This window comes from Vanacampus margaritifer, chromosome 1 (assembly GCF_051991255.1).
Source record: "Vanacampus margaritifer isolate UIUO_Vmar chromosome 1, RoL_Vmar_1.0, whole genome shotgun sequence".
In the NCBI taxonomy this organism is placed as follows: domain Eukaryota; kingdom Metazoa; phylum Chordata; class Actinopteri; order Syngnathiformes; family Syngnathidae; genus Vanacampus; species Vanacampus margaritifer.
In genome coordinates, this window is record NC_135432.1 from 31,744,091 (window position 1) to 31,758,562 (window position 14,472).

At 41.3% G+C, this 14,472-nt stretch overlaps 1 protein-coding gene and 1 pseudogene across 2 annotated transcripts in view; both read right to left on the reverse strand.

The window, feature by feature from the left end:
* The window catches only part of LOC144037061 (cadherin-4-like), a 253,718-nt gene extending 252,038 nt beyond the window's left edge, over positions 1 to 1,680 (reverse strand). Inside the window, exons 1-2 of one of the 2 annotated variants that reach the window (XM_077548199.1) lie at positions 1,432 to 1,680; positions 375 to 486 (exon numbers count right to left, since the gene is read on the reverse strand). In XM_077548199.1, coding sequence (XP_077404325.1) covers positions 375 to 486; positions 1,432 to 1,488 — 169 coding nt within the window. In that variant the 5' untranslated portion in view covers positions 1,489 to 1,680. Of the gene's footprint in view, positions 1 to 374; positions 487 to 1,168; positions 1,271 to 1,431 lie in introns of those variants that run through there. The other variant, XM_077548204.1, reaches the window with a different exon arrangement.
* Positions 1,681 to 11,892: 10,212 nt separating this feature from the next.
* LOC144035457 (E3 SUMO-protein ligase ZBED1-like) lies at positions 11,893 to 14,449 on the reverse strand (annotated as a pseudogene).
* Between the last annotated feature and the right edge of the window lie 23 nt (positions 14,450 to 14,472).

A 14,472-nucleotide genomic window follows, 5' to 3' on the forward strand; every position in this document is an offset into this window, starting at 1 on the left:
GATTAGACACAGGATGTCGATTCAATTTCCTGCACTATCGGCTCGAAAACTTGCTGGGCTGGCTGTGTAATTGGAGCAACAAACGGAGCCGCTTAAGACGTTGTGGTGTGATCGCGACAACATATACTGTGAGACTAATCAATGCGGGGGGCCAACACGCATTGAAATTCATACTGAATTGCTACTTCAGTTTACATGATGATTCACAGACAACATGCGACTGAATAACTCAAGTTAAGCACGAGGTTTTCCAGACACCAATAATCAAAACAGTCAGTCCTGGTTTTAAACATAGCATTTCTTTTCAATGATGCGACTGCAGTGACTGATTTTTTTCACATCTTTTTGACTGCCAAAAAAACATGCATCCTTACCTTTACGTATAGCCTTGCCTTGTAGTATATCCCTTGGAATCAAGACGGAGTAGAAGCTTTGTGAGAAGCCCGGTCGGCACGGACCTTTAGAGGAATGCTCGCCATTATTCACCTGAAAGGAATTGTACAGTGTAAGATACCAATAATTGTAGAATATTTTTATTTATTTATTTTCTCTGGTCCAGAGGCTGAATTGAACGCATCAGGTAGTACCTAGCAACAAATTCAATGGTGGGGTTAACTATATGTTCTTGAGAAGAAACATTTTCATCAAGACTGCCCATAAAGAGACACACGCACGTGCGCATACACAGCATGCAGCAAAATAATTTAAAGTGGTTCAGGGAAGTTACACTGCATGTGCCTAGCCATACAAACTGTCATACCCAGTGTCTGTAAATTAAATTATATGGCCCAGGGCATTAAGGCCACTGAATGTGCATATAGTCACATTCTTGTATCAAGGCCGGCTGGCTGGTGCCTGAATAGAGACATTGCATTGATGTGAGCACATCCAAGGTGGAAAATAATTATGTACAACGAGTCGTATTCTTCATCACATGCACAGGCTTTTTAGGCTACAGTGACATCATTGGAAATATGACGAGAGGGCTATAAGAAACAACTTGATCGCATTTTTGATGCCCTGCGCCAACCGTAAATGTGAAGAGGTTGAAGTTGAAAAAAGTGCATGCAATTATGCACCTTAACGACAAGAGTAAAACACAAGCTGAATGAACTAAAATAACGATTTCACGGCGTAAATGCGCCGTGTTGCATTATACTTCTTGTACCGTTTCTTTGCCGAGATCAGAAACCTATTCATGATCAATTAGAGTATCACTTCATCTTCAATATGTCTTATTTGCGAACAAAAATTAATTACGGAGCTGGTTGTAGTATAAGAGCACTTGTAGGAAATCCGCACAGTCGACTCGATCCACCCCAACGTCCGACTTTATCCAATATGTGAATAACGCTTTGAAACGGCACCACAATGTTCCTTAAAACAAACAAACAAACAAAATTAGTCACCGCGCAAAAGGATAAATCTCACCCGGAATGTGTCAAGAAGAAGGGCTGCTGTTAGGACCAGAGCCAAGTCAGTCTTCATCGCGGCGGACGAAGCGAGCGACAGCCACAGCAGGCTGGGCGAGGATCCACAAAGAGAAAAGGAAGAGCCCTAAATCTTCTCCCCAAATTGTGTAACGTCTCCTCAGTAGGGTCGGACTGTGCCTGGAAGGTTCCGTGTTTGTGGGAGTACAGCAGCTGCTGAGTTTGCGCGACTCTTGTGTGCAGGTGAGTGCTTCACTCGGCACCAAGGCGCAGCCGCGTCAGCCTCCGAGCCTCCCTCACAACCTTCACAACCCACACACACCCCACCCCACCCCTCCCTCGAACACTTACACTTAAAGCAACTCCGCCAGCCACGCTACCCCTGCATTAGCTCTTTTTTCCCTTTTGCAACTATCTCACTTTTTATCATGAGCCTACTTTTGCAGACTTTTTGTAAATTAAACCCCTCCAACAATTAATTTTAGCAATTGCCTGGGGGATTTATAGAATGCCTAATTTAAGGGACACTAACAATGGCATTTATTCATGTACAGTCAACATCTATCTATCTATCACAATATAGAATAGTTCATTCATGTCCCAGCTCAAATTTTCCAGAAGCCCAAGATATACATTTGTGAGTAGCACCCTGTATAGTAGGCCTACATATTGCAACTCTTAGCTTAAACTAAGGTTTCAGAATAGTCATTTGTGTTTCTCAAAGTACAGCACAATCTATCTCCAAAGGGTCACCATTTATAAAAGTACAGTATGTTCATTTTGTCATGGCGTTAACACAAATAAGGTCAGATTGGGTTAAGTGATATTACAGTGTCTATAACAGGTGTCCTCAACCACCGGAGCAGGGACCCGTACTGAGCCTCATGCCATTTGTTACACAAGACTGACCAACCAAATATTTTATTGATCAGAGTCTGAAATAAGACTTATTTTTAAAATTCTAGTGCGTCCACCTCTGCCTCTCTCAAAACACTCATCTCGGTCACATGAAACAGAGGAAATTGTATGTCCACAAGCTAGAAAAAAATGACTAAAAAAACATGTTTGGAGAGCTCCTTTGAAAAGGAGAACAGGCAAAATAATGAGAAAAGGAAAGAGATTGCTGTATTTAAGAGGCAAGATTGTTAGTCTTTCTTAAGCTACAGCTTAGTTGCTAGTTGATTCGTATGAACCAAACCCATCCATCCATCCATTTTCTTAACCGCTTAGTCCTCACAAGGGTCGCGGGGAGCGCTGGATGGAGCCTATCCCAGCTAGCTTTGAGCAGTAGGCGGGGTACACCCTGAACTGGTTGCTGAACTAAACCTACTCTGCATAATATGTCGTGACAGGCTCACAAATTAGACAATGAAGCCATTAAAACTGCTTTGGTTTATGGAGCCACATGATATTGAATTCCCAATCAGAATCAGGTTTATTGCCCAATTATGAAAAAAAACATACAAGGAATTTGGCTTAAAGTAGGAGCCACGCTAGTATTACAGCAGCAAGCAGTTATAACAAAAAGTACGTCTAGGACGTAACACATAGGTACAGAGAGTAGTTAACCAATGTAAGGATACCATTAGCGCAGAAGCACCGAGCAATGACAGCTATGCAAATGATGTGGCGAGTCGAAGGCAAAATAAAGTGACCAGTAGTGCAATAATTATGATACATTGACAACTGTGCAGATGATGCAGAGAGTGGTCACACTATTTAAAGTGACCCGTAGTGTAGATACTGAGTTTTTCAGCTCTTTTAAAGTGTCCAGTGAAGACATGCTTTTGGAGTATTTTTGAAAGAAAAATGATTACCCCCCGGCTCGTTGAAGAGGATCAAGGATCAAGGAGGATGAACTAAAACAACTATATTCAGTGTAATGGTGAGTTGTAAAAACATTTGTTTTTATTTTTTTTCTATGCCAGCAAAATCAAAACATGTCTTTATGTGGCACAAAAAAGGTTGGGGATTATCATACAGACGAGCGATCCAACAAATACACCCTATTATCAGTAACTGAAAAATTGTGTAATATTACAGGTAAAATGAGTGTGTGTGTGTGTGTGTGTGTGTGTGTGTGTGTGTGCGTGTGCGTGTGCGTGTGTGTGTGTGTGTGTGTGTGTGTGTGTGTGTGTGTGTGTGTGTGGTCGTGCACGTGCGTGAGTATGTTTCCAGTTTATTTATCTGGATATCTCTTCGTGTCTTTTTGGCCTTTTCAGAAATCTGTCCATGCAAGAAAAATGAGCCAGCCAGTATGTGCACGATTGATAAAACCATCCTGCCGCCATTAAATATGACAGGAGTAAATGGAGGAAATTAGGTGTGCTTGCTGTAGAGTAACAAAGTCTCCAAAAGGAGGAGGATGAGATGGATGGGTCAACAAATCATTATAATTTATAGCCCCATTTATATTTGATATTAACATGTGCACTCATTCTGGATACATTAATTGGTTAATGACATCTACTCCATGGCTCTTTGCACTTTACTGCTAATAAAATGACTTATGAGATGTGTTAAATGAGTGCCCATGTGACTGGATATCAGTATTTAAGACAGGGCATGTGCATTTGGCAACAAACTTAGTACATCCCAAGTAAAGAGCTGTGAAGAATAGATGCCATTTATGCACTGGTTACAAACTATTGGGTTTAAGTCAGGTTTAAATCATTTTAGTATGTGTTTTGTAAACATAATTCAGTTCCCCAATGTCAACCATTTACATTGCATTTATATAATTTAAAGGCTTGAAATACATTTTTTTCTTTGGGAAGCAGTTTTGCTAATCACTTACCACAGGAGATCAACACTGATTTTGAGAGGCTATAAAAGTTTTTATTTCTATAATTTTCATTGTAAAATAGCAACAAACTACATTTTCTTGTGTAGAAACATTTTCAGTGGTGCAATTTCAAACACAAATATACATTTCAAAAATGTCAGGCCTTTTCACACTGCATTTAGCAGAGTGCAGCGCACCATCGTAACCCTATACTCATTCATTGTGTATATGGGGAGGGTCTGGGACCACGGAATGGAGCGTTGCTGGGCTGCAAGGAGCAGCGCGGCAAGATCATTTCTGCCGCAATAGTCTGTTTGAGATCATTGTCGCAGCACTATAGAGAGCTGGACGTCATGTGACTATTCCCCACATGCCCTACTGTGGCAGTATCGAAGCCTATTACTTGCAATGGGTGTACTCGCGTTTATCTGTCAACTTTCTGTCTAAGAGAATTCACACTCACTTGATGAAAAGGACATGATATACATGCGAGAGGTGGACAGGTTGGATGATATTACCACTGCCGATGAAGTGTCAGGAGTGCTTTTCTTTTCAACCCGGCAAAACTGCTACGTGAATTTCCCCCCTCTCTTACACTGGTGAGTGCTTGCAAATGTGATCATACAAAGGCCTTACAAGTTTGTACAATTCGGATTAATTTCCCGAAGTTAGCAATGTAACGCAAGTCTTGCAGTGTTATTTATGTATGTCACCAACTTAGCAACTGCTAGTTTGGCCGGCACCGCTGTCATTTATTGCAGAAAAAAGTCTTTATGGTGTTGGTCATTGGTCGGTTATTACATTCAACTGTGTAACATCTATCAGCAGTACAAACTAATGAAACAGATTATTTCCCCCAAATTTTGCGTGTGCTCGGGGGCTAGCTTCATGCAATCTGCTGATTCAGCCCATCGTATGCAAAGTGCCTGATCAATGGGTATAATAACTATGGCCTACAATAGAGCTACATCTACACGACTAACTGATTCAGTAATTGACTTACCTGATATGAAGTGATCACTACACAAGCAATGAGGAGGATCCCAAATCCTCCATCTTGTTGTTCACAAATTTTATGGCTGCTGTGATCCATTGGCCACACATTGGTTCCTCTTTTGGTAGCCTGGAGAATGCTTGATCCTTTTTTTTTAACCTCTTCTCATCGTGCCAGCTGGTCCACAACAGCTGTCCATCCATCTATCCATCTATTTTCTTAAATGCTTAGTCCTCACAAGGGTCGCGGGGGGTGCTGGAGCCTATCCCAGCTGGCTTCGGGCAGTAGGCGGGGAACATCCTGACTCTGGTTGCCAGCCAACACAACAGCTGTCCATCATTGTTAAAGTGTGGTGTTTTTCGTTTACTCAAAGTAGCGGACGCGTTTTCTATCCTGCCAGAATGGCGGCGCTAATGCCCGCTCATGTTTAGCTATGCAGCGTTACTGTGTATAATTTTCTCTTGAGACATTTATTAATTTCTCTCCTACTTTGCTGTTCAAAGTTGGACATAAGGCCTGAGATTTAGCCAGCTGGGCTTCTAACACGGGAAATTGAGGTAGCCCAACAATTTTCCAGGCAACTGAAAGACAAGACGTTTCAAAAGCATCCCTTTTTATTTTTTTCTACCAAAATATATATTTTTTAAAAATCAGATGGAATGACATGCACGGTGGGACTTCATGATAAATGACAGCGAGAGAGAGAGAGAGAGAGAGAGAGAGAGAGAGAGAGAGAGAGAGAGAGAGAGAGAGAGAGACCGGCAGACTACAGCCTTTGAGTGTCATTCTTGATAAAGATTTTGAATCTAGAATAGAAGAACCAATGACTAAATGTTCAATTGCCTTGCATTAAAGAATTTTTTTTTTTTTAACTGACACTGTTAATTATATAAAGCCACAAATTGCCTACCTAGGGTGGGTGTGAAAATGCAATCAACTTTTGATTGCAATGTCCAGCAAAAAAAACACTTTTCTAAAGATGGTCAGATGGACCCCAAAAGGAGGAGAGGTGAGTATTCCAAATATGTGTTCCTTGTGAAATTGAATCTTGTGAAATTTAATCTTGTGAAATTTAATCTTGTGAAATTTAATTAGCAGTATCTAAAGATGGTTGTCAGTTTGGCATGTGTATCAAAGCTAGTGTCACTGTCACTGAGTAAGGTCCTCTGATATCTCCACTGTTCCAAATAGCAGATGAATGTGAATATGGCATGATTTAAACAGTATTTTCGCCCTACCCGCTTTTAAGAGTCTTTCCTTGTCTCCACCCATTCGGAGACCCCACCTGAGTTGTCAAGCACACTTTTTAATGCCCTTCCGTTTAAAGTAGACATCAGAGCCGATTCATTTGGTGAATGCCAGGAGAGAGGAGATAATATGTCCTTGTAAGATGTTAGTATCACTCTCATATTTAGTCCTGGAGAAGCTAAACAGAGTTTTTTTGATGGAAATTTTATGAGAATTAAAAAAAGGCTTTATTATGCACTTTAGAAATAATTTTAAAAACAATTCAAGATTGATGAACCCCCCAACCACACTCCCTCCATTTTAGTTGTTGTTATTATTGTCGGCACCGTGGCTGACTGGTTCGCACGTCTGCCTTTCAGTGCAGAGGTCGCGAGATTGGCTCAGGCCTTCCTGGGCGGAGTTTGCATGTTCTCCATTTGCCTGCGTGGGTTTTCTCCGGGTACTCTGGTTTATACCCATATTCCTAAAAACGTTGAGGAGGGTGACAGGAACACACAAAAAACTACAAATGTGCTGACTGCTTTATGGCATCGCCCTTTCATTACAAAGACGGAAGTTGATTTGTATGTCTATGTGAGATTACTGCTGTCATGGCAGAAGCTGCAAAACAACCAAAGAAACAAAAAGTTTTGTCTGAGGAGACAAAAAATGAAAAAGGGAGGCTTCGCGGATAAATAGACAGTCAAGGATCAACATTGGCCCGGCTTTCACTCGCTAGCGTGAGCTCAAAGTCGACGAGATGCGCTGGCCATCATGGCAATCGTGGTCTTCTTTGAGGCAAAGCATTGCCATAGGGTCTTGCTTTAAATACGTTAGTTTCCTGCATTACATGTTTAGATTGTCACTCGTGCGTCACGGTACAGGAAGTGAGGAGGGACATAAATCAACACTGGCAACTAAAGAGCCATTTGAACCCGTTTCATAAAAGAAACCATTGGAGCCACAAACAGTTTGGACATCTAAAAAGAAGATACATTTTATTTTCCTTCTTTGATTTAATTTCTGCTGCAGACACCCAGGAGGCCCGTTCAAAGTTATAGGCTTATGTCAGCACATCCACCATATTGAATGTGGCCTTCGTATTCCTAATAAAATCGGCAAATAATGTTCACAAAGAGTTCACTTGAGTTAGAGTGGCATTACAATCAAAAGCAATGATTCAGTATTAATCCAAATAGTTGTGGTTTGATGATGCACCTCCAAGCAAGCGAATGAGGCATCTTCGAAATTAACTTCATTTTGTCACATCCAATATGGCTGCAGTGTCAATGTACTCAAGATGGTATTATATACAATATATGTACTGTAAATGTTGTCTGTTATAATACTTGCCAGCTATTGTCGCATAGGGCGCCATTCTAGACTATTGACTGGGAGCAGGGGTCCTACACAAATATATCCAAATATATGGAGCATAGTAAGTGCTGTCTATAGAGTAGAATAATAATAATAATAATAATAATAATAATAATAACAAAAATAATTGGGTTGCATTTCACATGCCCCCCTCCCCTCTAAGGCTGGGCTATTGCGAAGACTCTGACAGTGGCTATTCCTGAAAATAAGATTTTGTTGATATATTACTTTTAATGTTGCTTTCAAGATTTCAGGAATAGTTGCTCTCAAAACATTTAGGCTATCTTACTGTCTTTATAATATTCACTCCATTCATTATAGAGGGCTTACTATAATTCTCAATTGCATCAATGACACATACATCTTTGTCTAAGCAAGAAAAGATAGCACGTAACCCCCAAGTATCCTATTTGAAAGTCAAAGTGCCCCGGAAAAAAATAAGGAGAGAGTTCAGTTATCAAATTCTGTCAGAGCAGAGCTTGTCAGAGTGGCAAGCGATCGGAGCGCCTGCTATTTCCCAAACAGCATCTATCTGCCAAACTCCCATTCTGACTTGTCACTGTACTGTGTGTGGAGTTGTTCATTATGTCATCTTATATTACTCTATTCAAAATAGCCCAAAAAAACTTCAGCCCGGGAGGAGTAAATAAGCAGGCAGCCTCGGTCTAATGGCAGTAAACAAGAGTCAGGGAGACAGGTTTGCTCTATGTCATCTGTAAGCATATTCTGAGAGGCCTTGTCATCTTGCTCTCTGGATAATGATGCTTCCATTAGCCATCAAGATGCCAGGCATGTCCCATACACTAAAATTGGTAAGCTTCTCTAGCTAGCTCTCTGCAGTGATTTGGTCTCACTTTTGGTTTTTACTTTTTCCTCACTCACTCATTCCTCTCTCCACTTCACTTTGCCCATTAACGCATTTGTGTGAGAAAAGAGAGTGGTTAAAAGTGTATGACTGCGTCTCTTGCTGGATATTTGGATAAAACCAATTAGGTAATGATTTTGGAAATGTTTATTCTAACAGTGAGTGCATAACCCCTTCCTGGTTAAATGCAGCCACTGGGTTTTCCTTGTCTTGGTCCCAGCATCCTGTCGTATGGGTCATTTTTGACCCAGGAGACAAGGCGCTCACAGTGTGATGATAGATTAAAGACTTGCTGAGAGTTGTTTAACAATGGCCGAGGCAAAGGTCAGGGAAATTCACACCTTGGAGCAATGCGGGACACCATTGTTCTCATCTTTAGATGGAGACACCATTGAGAGACATACAGCTGGGAAGCTTCAGTGGAATGGTACGTGGGAATAATCAGAAATCTGAAATACAGCTGCAATGCATTCAGCCAAACAATGTGCATTAGTGGCACCTTGAATAACTGTTAAAATGGGCAGGCGGCGGTAGGCAGTATCTTTCTCATGCATTCATCTCTGACATGAGTCATTCAAATCCTGGTGGTGTGTTCATCTAAAAATAATTGTTCGTCCCGCATCATGTAACTGCGGAGCCCCTGAGGTGACATGGTAGGGAAAAAACAATAATTTGCGTTCCCTCGCAAAAGACTTTGCGTTTTCTCACAAAAAATTGCAATCCCTTGTAAAGATTGTGTTCTCTTCCAAAGATTGCGATCTCTCGCAAAAACATTTGCGTTCCCAATAAATGTGAGAAAACGCAATTTTGGGGGGTAGTGTATGTCTTTTTATTTATGTATTTTTTATTACGTGTTTAAGTACTTCCGGGTCAGTTTGGATACTTATAATAATACTTAATTTGATCATTTGAATGTGCTCTTGAGAGGCAGCGGCACCATAGCATAGATCTCTACCGCAGTAACTTTTCAAAATAAAATTCAATTAAGCTTTCCAACTGCTGTAGACACTCCATCCTAATTGCTTTAGGTCACACCCGGAAGTCCCCTCGCAAAAAAACAACAACATTTTGCATTATCTCGCAATCATAGCGAGGGAACGCAAACATTTTTGCGAGGGAATGCAATCTTTGCAAGGGAACGCAATCTTTGCGAGAGAACGCAAAGTATTTTTGCGAGGGAACGCAAATTATTATTTTTTTCCCTACTATGTCATCTTAGGGGCTCCGCATGTAACGGGAAATGTTAAACCAAAATGGGGGTTAGACAAAAATGCCAACATAAATGCTGCAGAGACTACATTTTGATTAGTTTTACATTCTCATTTGCAGAAGGCCATTCAAGAAAATAATATGTTGACTACCTTTATAGCAACACCCGGCTGTTGTGCCCATCATCTTTACTTGTTGCTGAAGTAAGAATCATTATTGACACATGTCCAAAAAGCCCACATTCCATATCTATTATGACTATTACGTGTGTGGTGGGCCCAATTACAATGGACAATGGACATAAATGGAAAATACAACGATGAGTTTATTGAATCAAAGGTAAACCATATATACAGTATAAATGAAGGCATCGATTTATTATTTAAAATAAACAATTCCAGACAAACATATAGATTTTAATTAGGGCTGGGCAATGATTAAAATTTTCTAATCGCAATTAAATACATGAGGTTCTTGCGATTAATCACGTTTAATCACATTGTACATAATCACGCAATATACAAAATCCCCAAAATGGTAAAAATATTGTATTGCATAGCACCATTTAATTTAAATGTATTGCCATACAAATTTAAGTGGCAAAACATTTATGGGGCTAACACTTTAGACCTTTTTCATAGACCTGCAGTTAAATTAAATATTCATGGTTAATCTTAAATAAAACAATAATAAATAACTTAAAGCTTATTGCCACTGCCAGGGTATCAATCCTGTTTGAACTGGTTGGGGGGGGGGGGGGAATCACCCACAATTATAAAATTAGGTTATAACACGCAATTTTTGAGGTAACAGCAGAAACATTATGCTTTCATCCAGGAGCAGCATTTGTCACATCCTGCAATTGTACATTTCAGTCCTCTGCACTAAGCCAGTTGCTAAGACATACAAGGTTATTAACATTTTCTGATAAGGAAGCTCTCTTCCGTACAATATGACCAGCAAGGGAAAACAACCTTTCACAGGGAACGGACGTTGCAGGTGTCGCTAAGTATTTTTGTGCATAGCAGGCTAGTCTGCTGTGTGCACCTGCATGTTTGGACCACACATCGAAAGCCTCTTTTCCATTGACAGCATCTACCCTACTCTATTCTACTCTACTCTGAAAAAGCCTCCACCAACAAATCTACCCTGCTCTACTCTACTCTACTCGCTTTTTCTGGTACCTGCTCCTTTGCGGTTCTAAAAAAAAGTAGCCTAGTTCCAAAACGTGACGTAATTATTTTGGAGGCCAATGATTGGTTCGAGACATGTTGTCATCAATGTGCAGCTGCGCAAAACACCACCCCGGGAAAACAGCTGCCATTAACGATGAAGAGAGGACAACAATGGCTTCCAAACAGATTCATGCTTGGACTTTTGAGGAGGTGCAAACCTTTTTAACATTATTGAATGCAGTCTTCTGGTTGCTGCAATATTCATTTGATGTCTTCAGGTTGAAATAAACAGGCACAAACTATTGTTTGCGCTCTCCATTGTTTTTGCCTGTGTGTGCAGTGCACGCTTGCTGCGGTCGCTTTAGCATGACATCACTGGCAAGGTGAGGAGGGGCTCCCGAGTGGTGGCTGTGAAGACGCACTGCTTTTTGGTGTAGAGCAGAGCAGAGCAGAGTAGAGTAGAGTAGAGTAGGGTAGATATCGTCGGTGGAAACGAGGCTTAATGGACAAGATTCTGAACTGTATCGACGCACACAGAACTCAATTGATTCTTCATCCGGTCAGAATCAGACTTCAATGAAGCAACCAAAAGGATTGTTGTTTTTTTTTCTGGTGGCTCTGATGTTTTTCGACAGATTTCTCTTCAACAACCAGCTGTTGCATGACTAAATTGGTGACGGAGGCCAATACCTCATTCCTCTCAGCTAGGGGTATACACTTGAGGTCCTCAAATTTAGGGTCCAATGCAATGCAGTATCCATCCATCCATCCATCCATCCATTTTTTTAACCGCTTGTCCTGGGCAGTAGGCGGGGTACACCCTGAACTGGTCAGTCAATCTCAGGGCACACAAAGACAAACAACCATCACACTCACAATCACACCTATGGACAATTTAGAGTGTTAAATTAACCTGCCATGCATGTCTTTGGAAACCGGAGTACCCGGAGAAAACCCACGCAAGCACGGGGAGAACATGCAAACTCCACCCAGGAAGGCCGAAGCCCGGACTTGATCTCACGTCCTCTGCACTGGGAGGCGGATGTATTAACCAGTCAGCCACCGTGCCACCCAATGCAGTAGCAATCTTTAAATATGCAATGTTGGCATTTTCCTTACGTGTGTCTCCAGGTCCTTTCTGAATATAGATTTAAACTTGGCCACATACGCAGGATCATCATGAGCTGAGTTCTCCATCACCCGAGCGAGATGGCACAAGGCAGGCAGAGCCACAGAGCATGAGACGTACTTTTCACCTCCCAAAAGTTCAGTCACATACCTGTAACAAAATCAACTCCACATCAGTCAAATTTCATTCATTTTAGACCCACATGGTTCCTAGGGGTGCCTAAATTTCAATGTTGTGTTTCAGAATCTGAAAAGTGCTTGGCATTATAACTCCATATATTTCACTAAATTGACATCCTTTAATTATTTTTTTCTAAACCTGTTTATATAATGCAAATCAGATTAGAAGTTTATAGCATAATAAATGTACAATGTGCTGTAAATCATACATGCATGGCTCCACTAGCGTTTACAACCTGCGCAATATGTTCAGTTTCCGATGGCATGGCAATCTTGGTGTGTGGGGTGTGGACATCCTTCAGTGGCTGTTTGTTTCTGTTGATGCTTTTGATCATTTCCAGAGTTGAATTCCATCTTGTTGGAAGGTTTTGTATAAGTGACTCCTTATTTTGTCCATGTTCAACTTGTCGTTTCTCCAATTCTGCAGCATTTGCTGGACGGTTTAAAATGCCCCACAATTTTTCTGCACTTGGCCAGGACATTGTCAAACGCACTGTTATGCAGGGATACTGTGACAGAACGCTGGAGAATGTGTGCATAGCAGGGCATATGTTCGAAAAGCAGGTGTCTCGCTGCAGCAACTATATTTCTTGCACTGTCTGTGCTAAGCGTGGTGACTTTGTTTGACACATTCCACTCCTGTGCCACTTGCATAAAATGTCCCGCGCCCGTTTCGGCAAAATGCCTGTCTTATGTTTTCATTATAGTAAGAGCATGTGAACACAGCTCCCACTGTTCATCAATATAATACACTGTAACCCCGGGTAATTATGGTTACCCAAAGATGTCCAGTAGTCCCCGGTGAGAGCAACAAAAGGCGCACGTCGTAAATCTGCCTCTTTTTGTACAACTCTTGTATTCTTCTTGTGATGGTACGTCTTGATGGAATTTCATATCCGCGGTCATTTGTTGTGACTCTGAAATCATTTCTCAATACAAAATCTTCCGCAAGACCCACAGTCCTGCAGTCCGTTGCGATCCACCTGGCGATGGCATTTGTAAGCCTCTGTTTGATAGTTCTTCCACAAGTTGCGTCTAACGTAGTCTGACGAAGTGTAGCTTCACTGCTTGTTTCATTGAATGGTTAAGTAGTGTCGATCGTGTGTTTTGCATTCAGATGATATTTCTAACTGGATGTACTCCGATGATAAGAAAATTCAGCTCTGCAGTGGTTACAAATGGCTTTGTTTCGGTCGACTGAGCCGTCTGGCAGAACTTTAAAACGTTAATGACCGTGTAAAAGTTCCGTGCTCTTTTCCATGTTCGTAACTTGTTGTTTTTTTTAATCTGGGTGGCGGCCGATCCGCCACTATACTTCCTTTTCCGTCTTGAGCCCCGCAACCGGAAGCAACACACTTTCATAATAAAACAAATAATACGAACGACGTTAATGCACGATAAAATAATTGTCGGCATTAATAAATTAGTGAATGAACGCATAGTTAATGCATTAACGTGCCCAGCCCTATTTTTTATACAACAGAAGTCAAGCAAGTGAGCCACTCCACTTTCTTTTTATTATTCAAACAATAATGTTGATGGTGAACAGGTTTGTAAGTATTCATTGCTATGGTGACCCCATATCACCTTCTTGGTGCGCTGTGATATTGGTGGGCCATCTGTAGTAAACATGCAGGTGTTATTCATGTGCAATGTAATATTGTGTGAGCTGCTGGCAATGGATGGACAAATATCTGAGGAGTACGAAAGGAGAGGTGTTAAAATTATTCCTTGGTAGGATGAATTTTTAGCAGCTATGGGAGGCACTCAGCGGAGATGCCCTGAAGGCTGATAGGATGCTTTGATCAGAGATGGAGGGATACGGCTGTTAAAGATCCACAGCCGCACGTTTTCACTTTCCATTGCTTTATATTACTCTGTTTTGCCTGTTTTCTCTCTGACTTTTGCATATTTTCGCCTCCACCAATCTTTCTCCCCCAAACTCTGTCCTGTGTGCAAACATAAGAAAATGTCCGAGGAGATGTTCCGTCTCCAGCATAGTGAAACAACCTTCTCCAGTGGCTGTTGTTCAGTCAAGCCCTCAACAGAATGCAGCTTTGGAATGATGGCCCACGGCATGCCTTGACACCCATAATACCCCT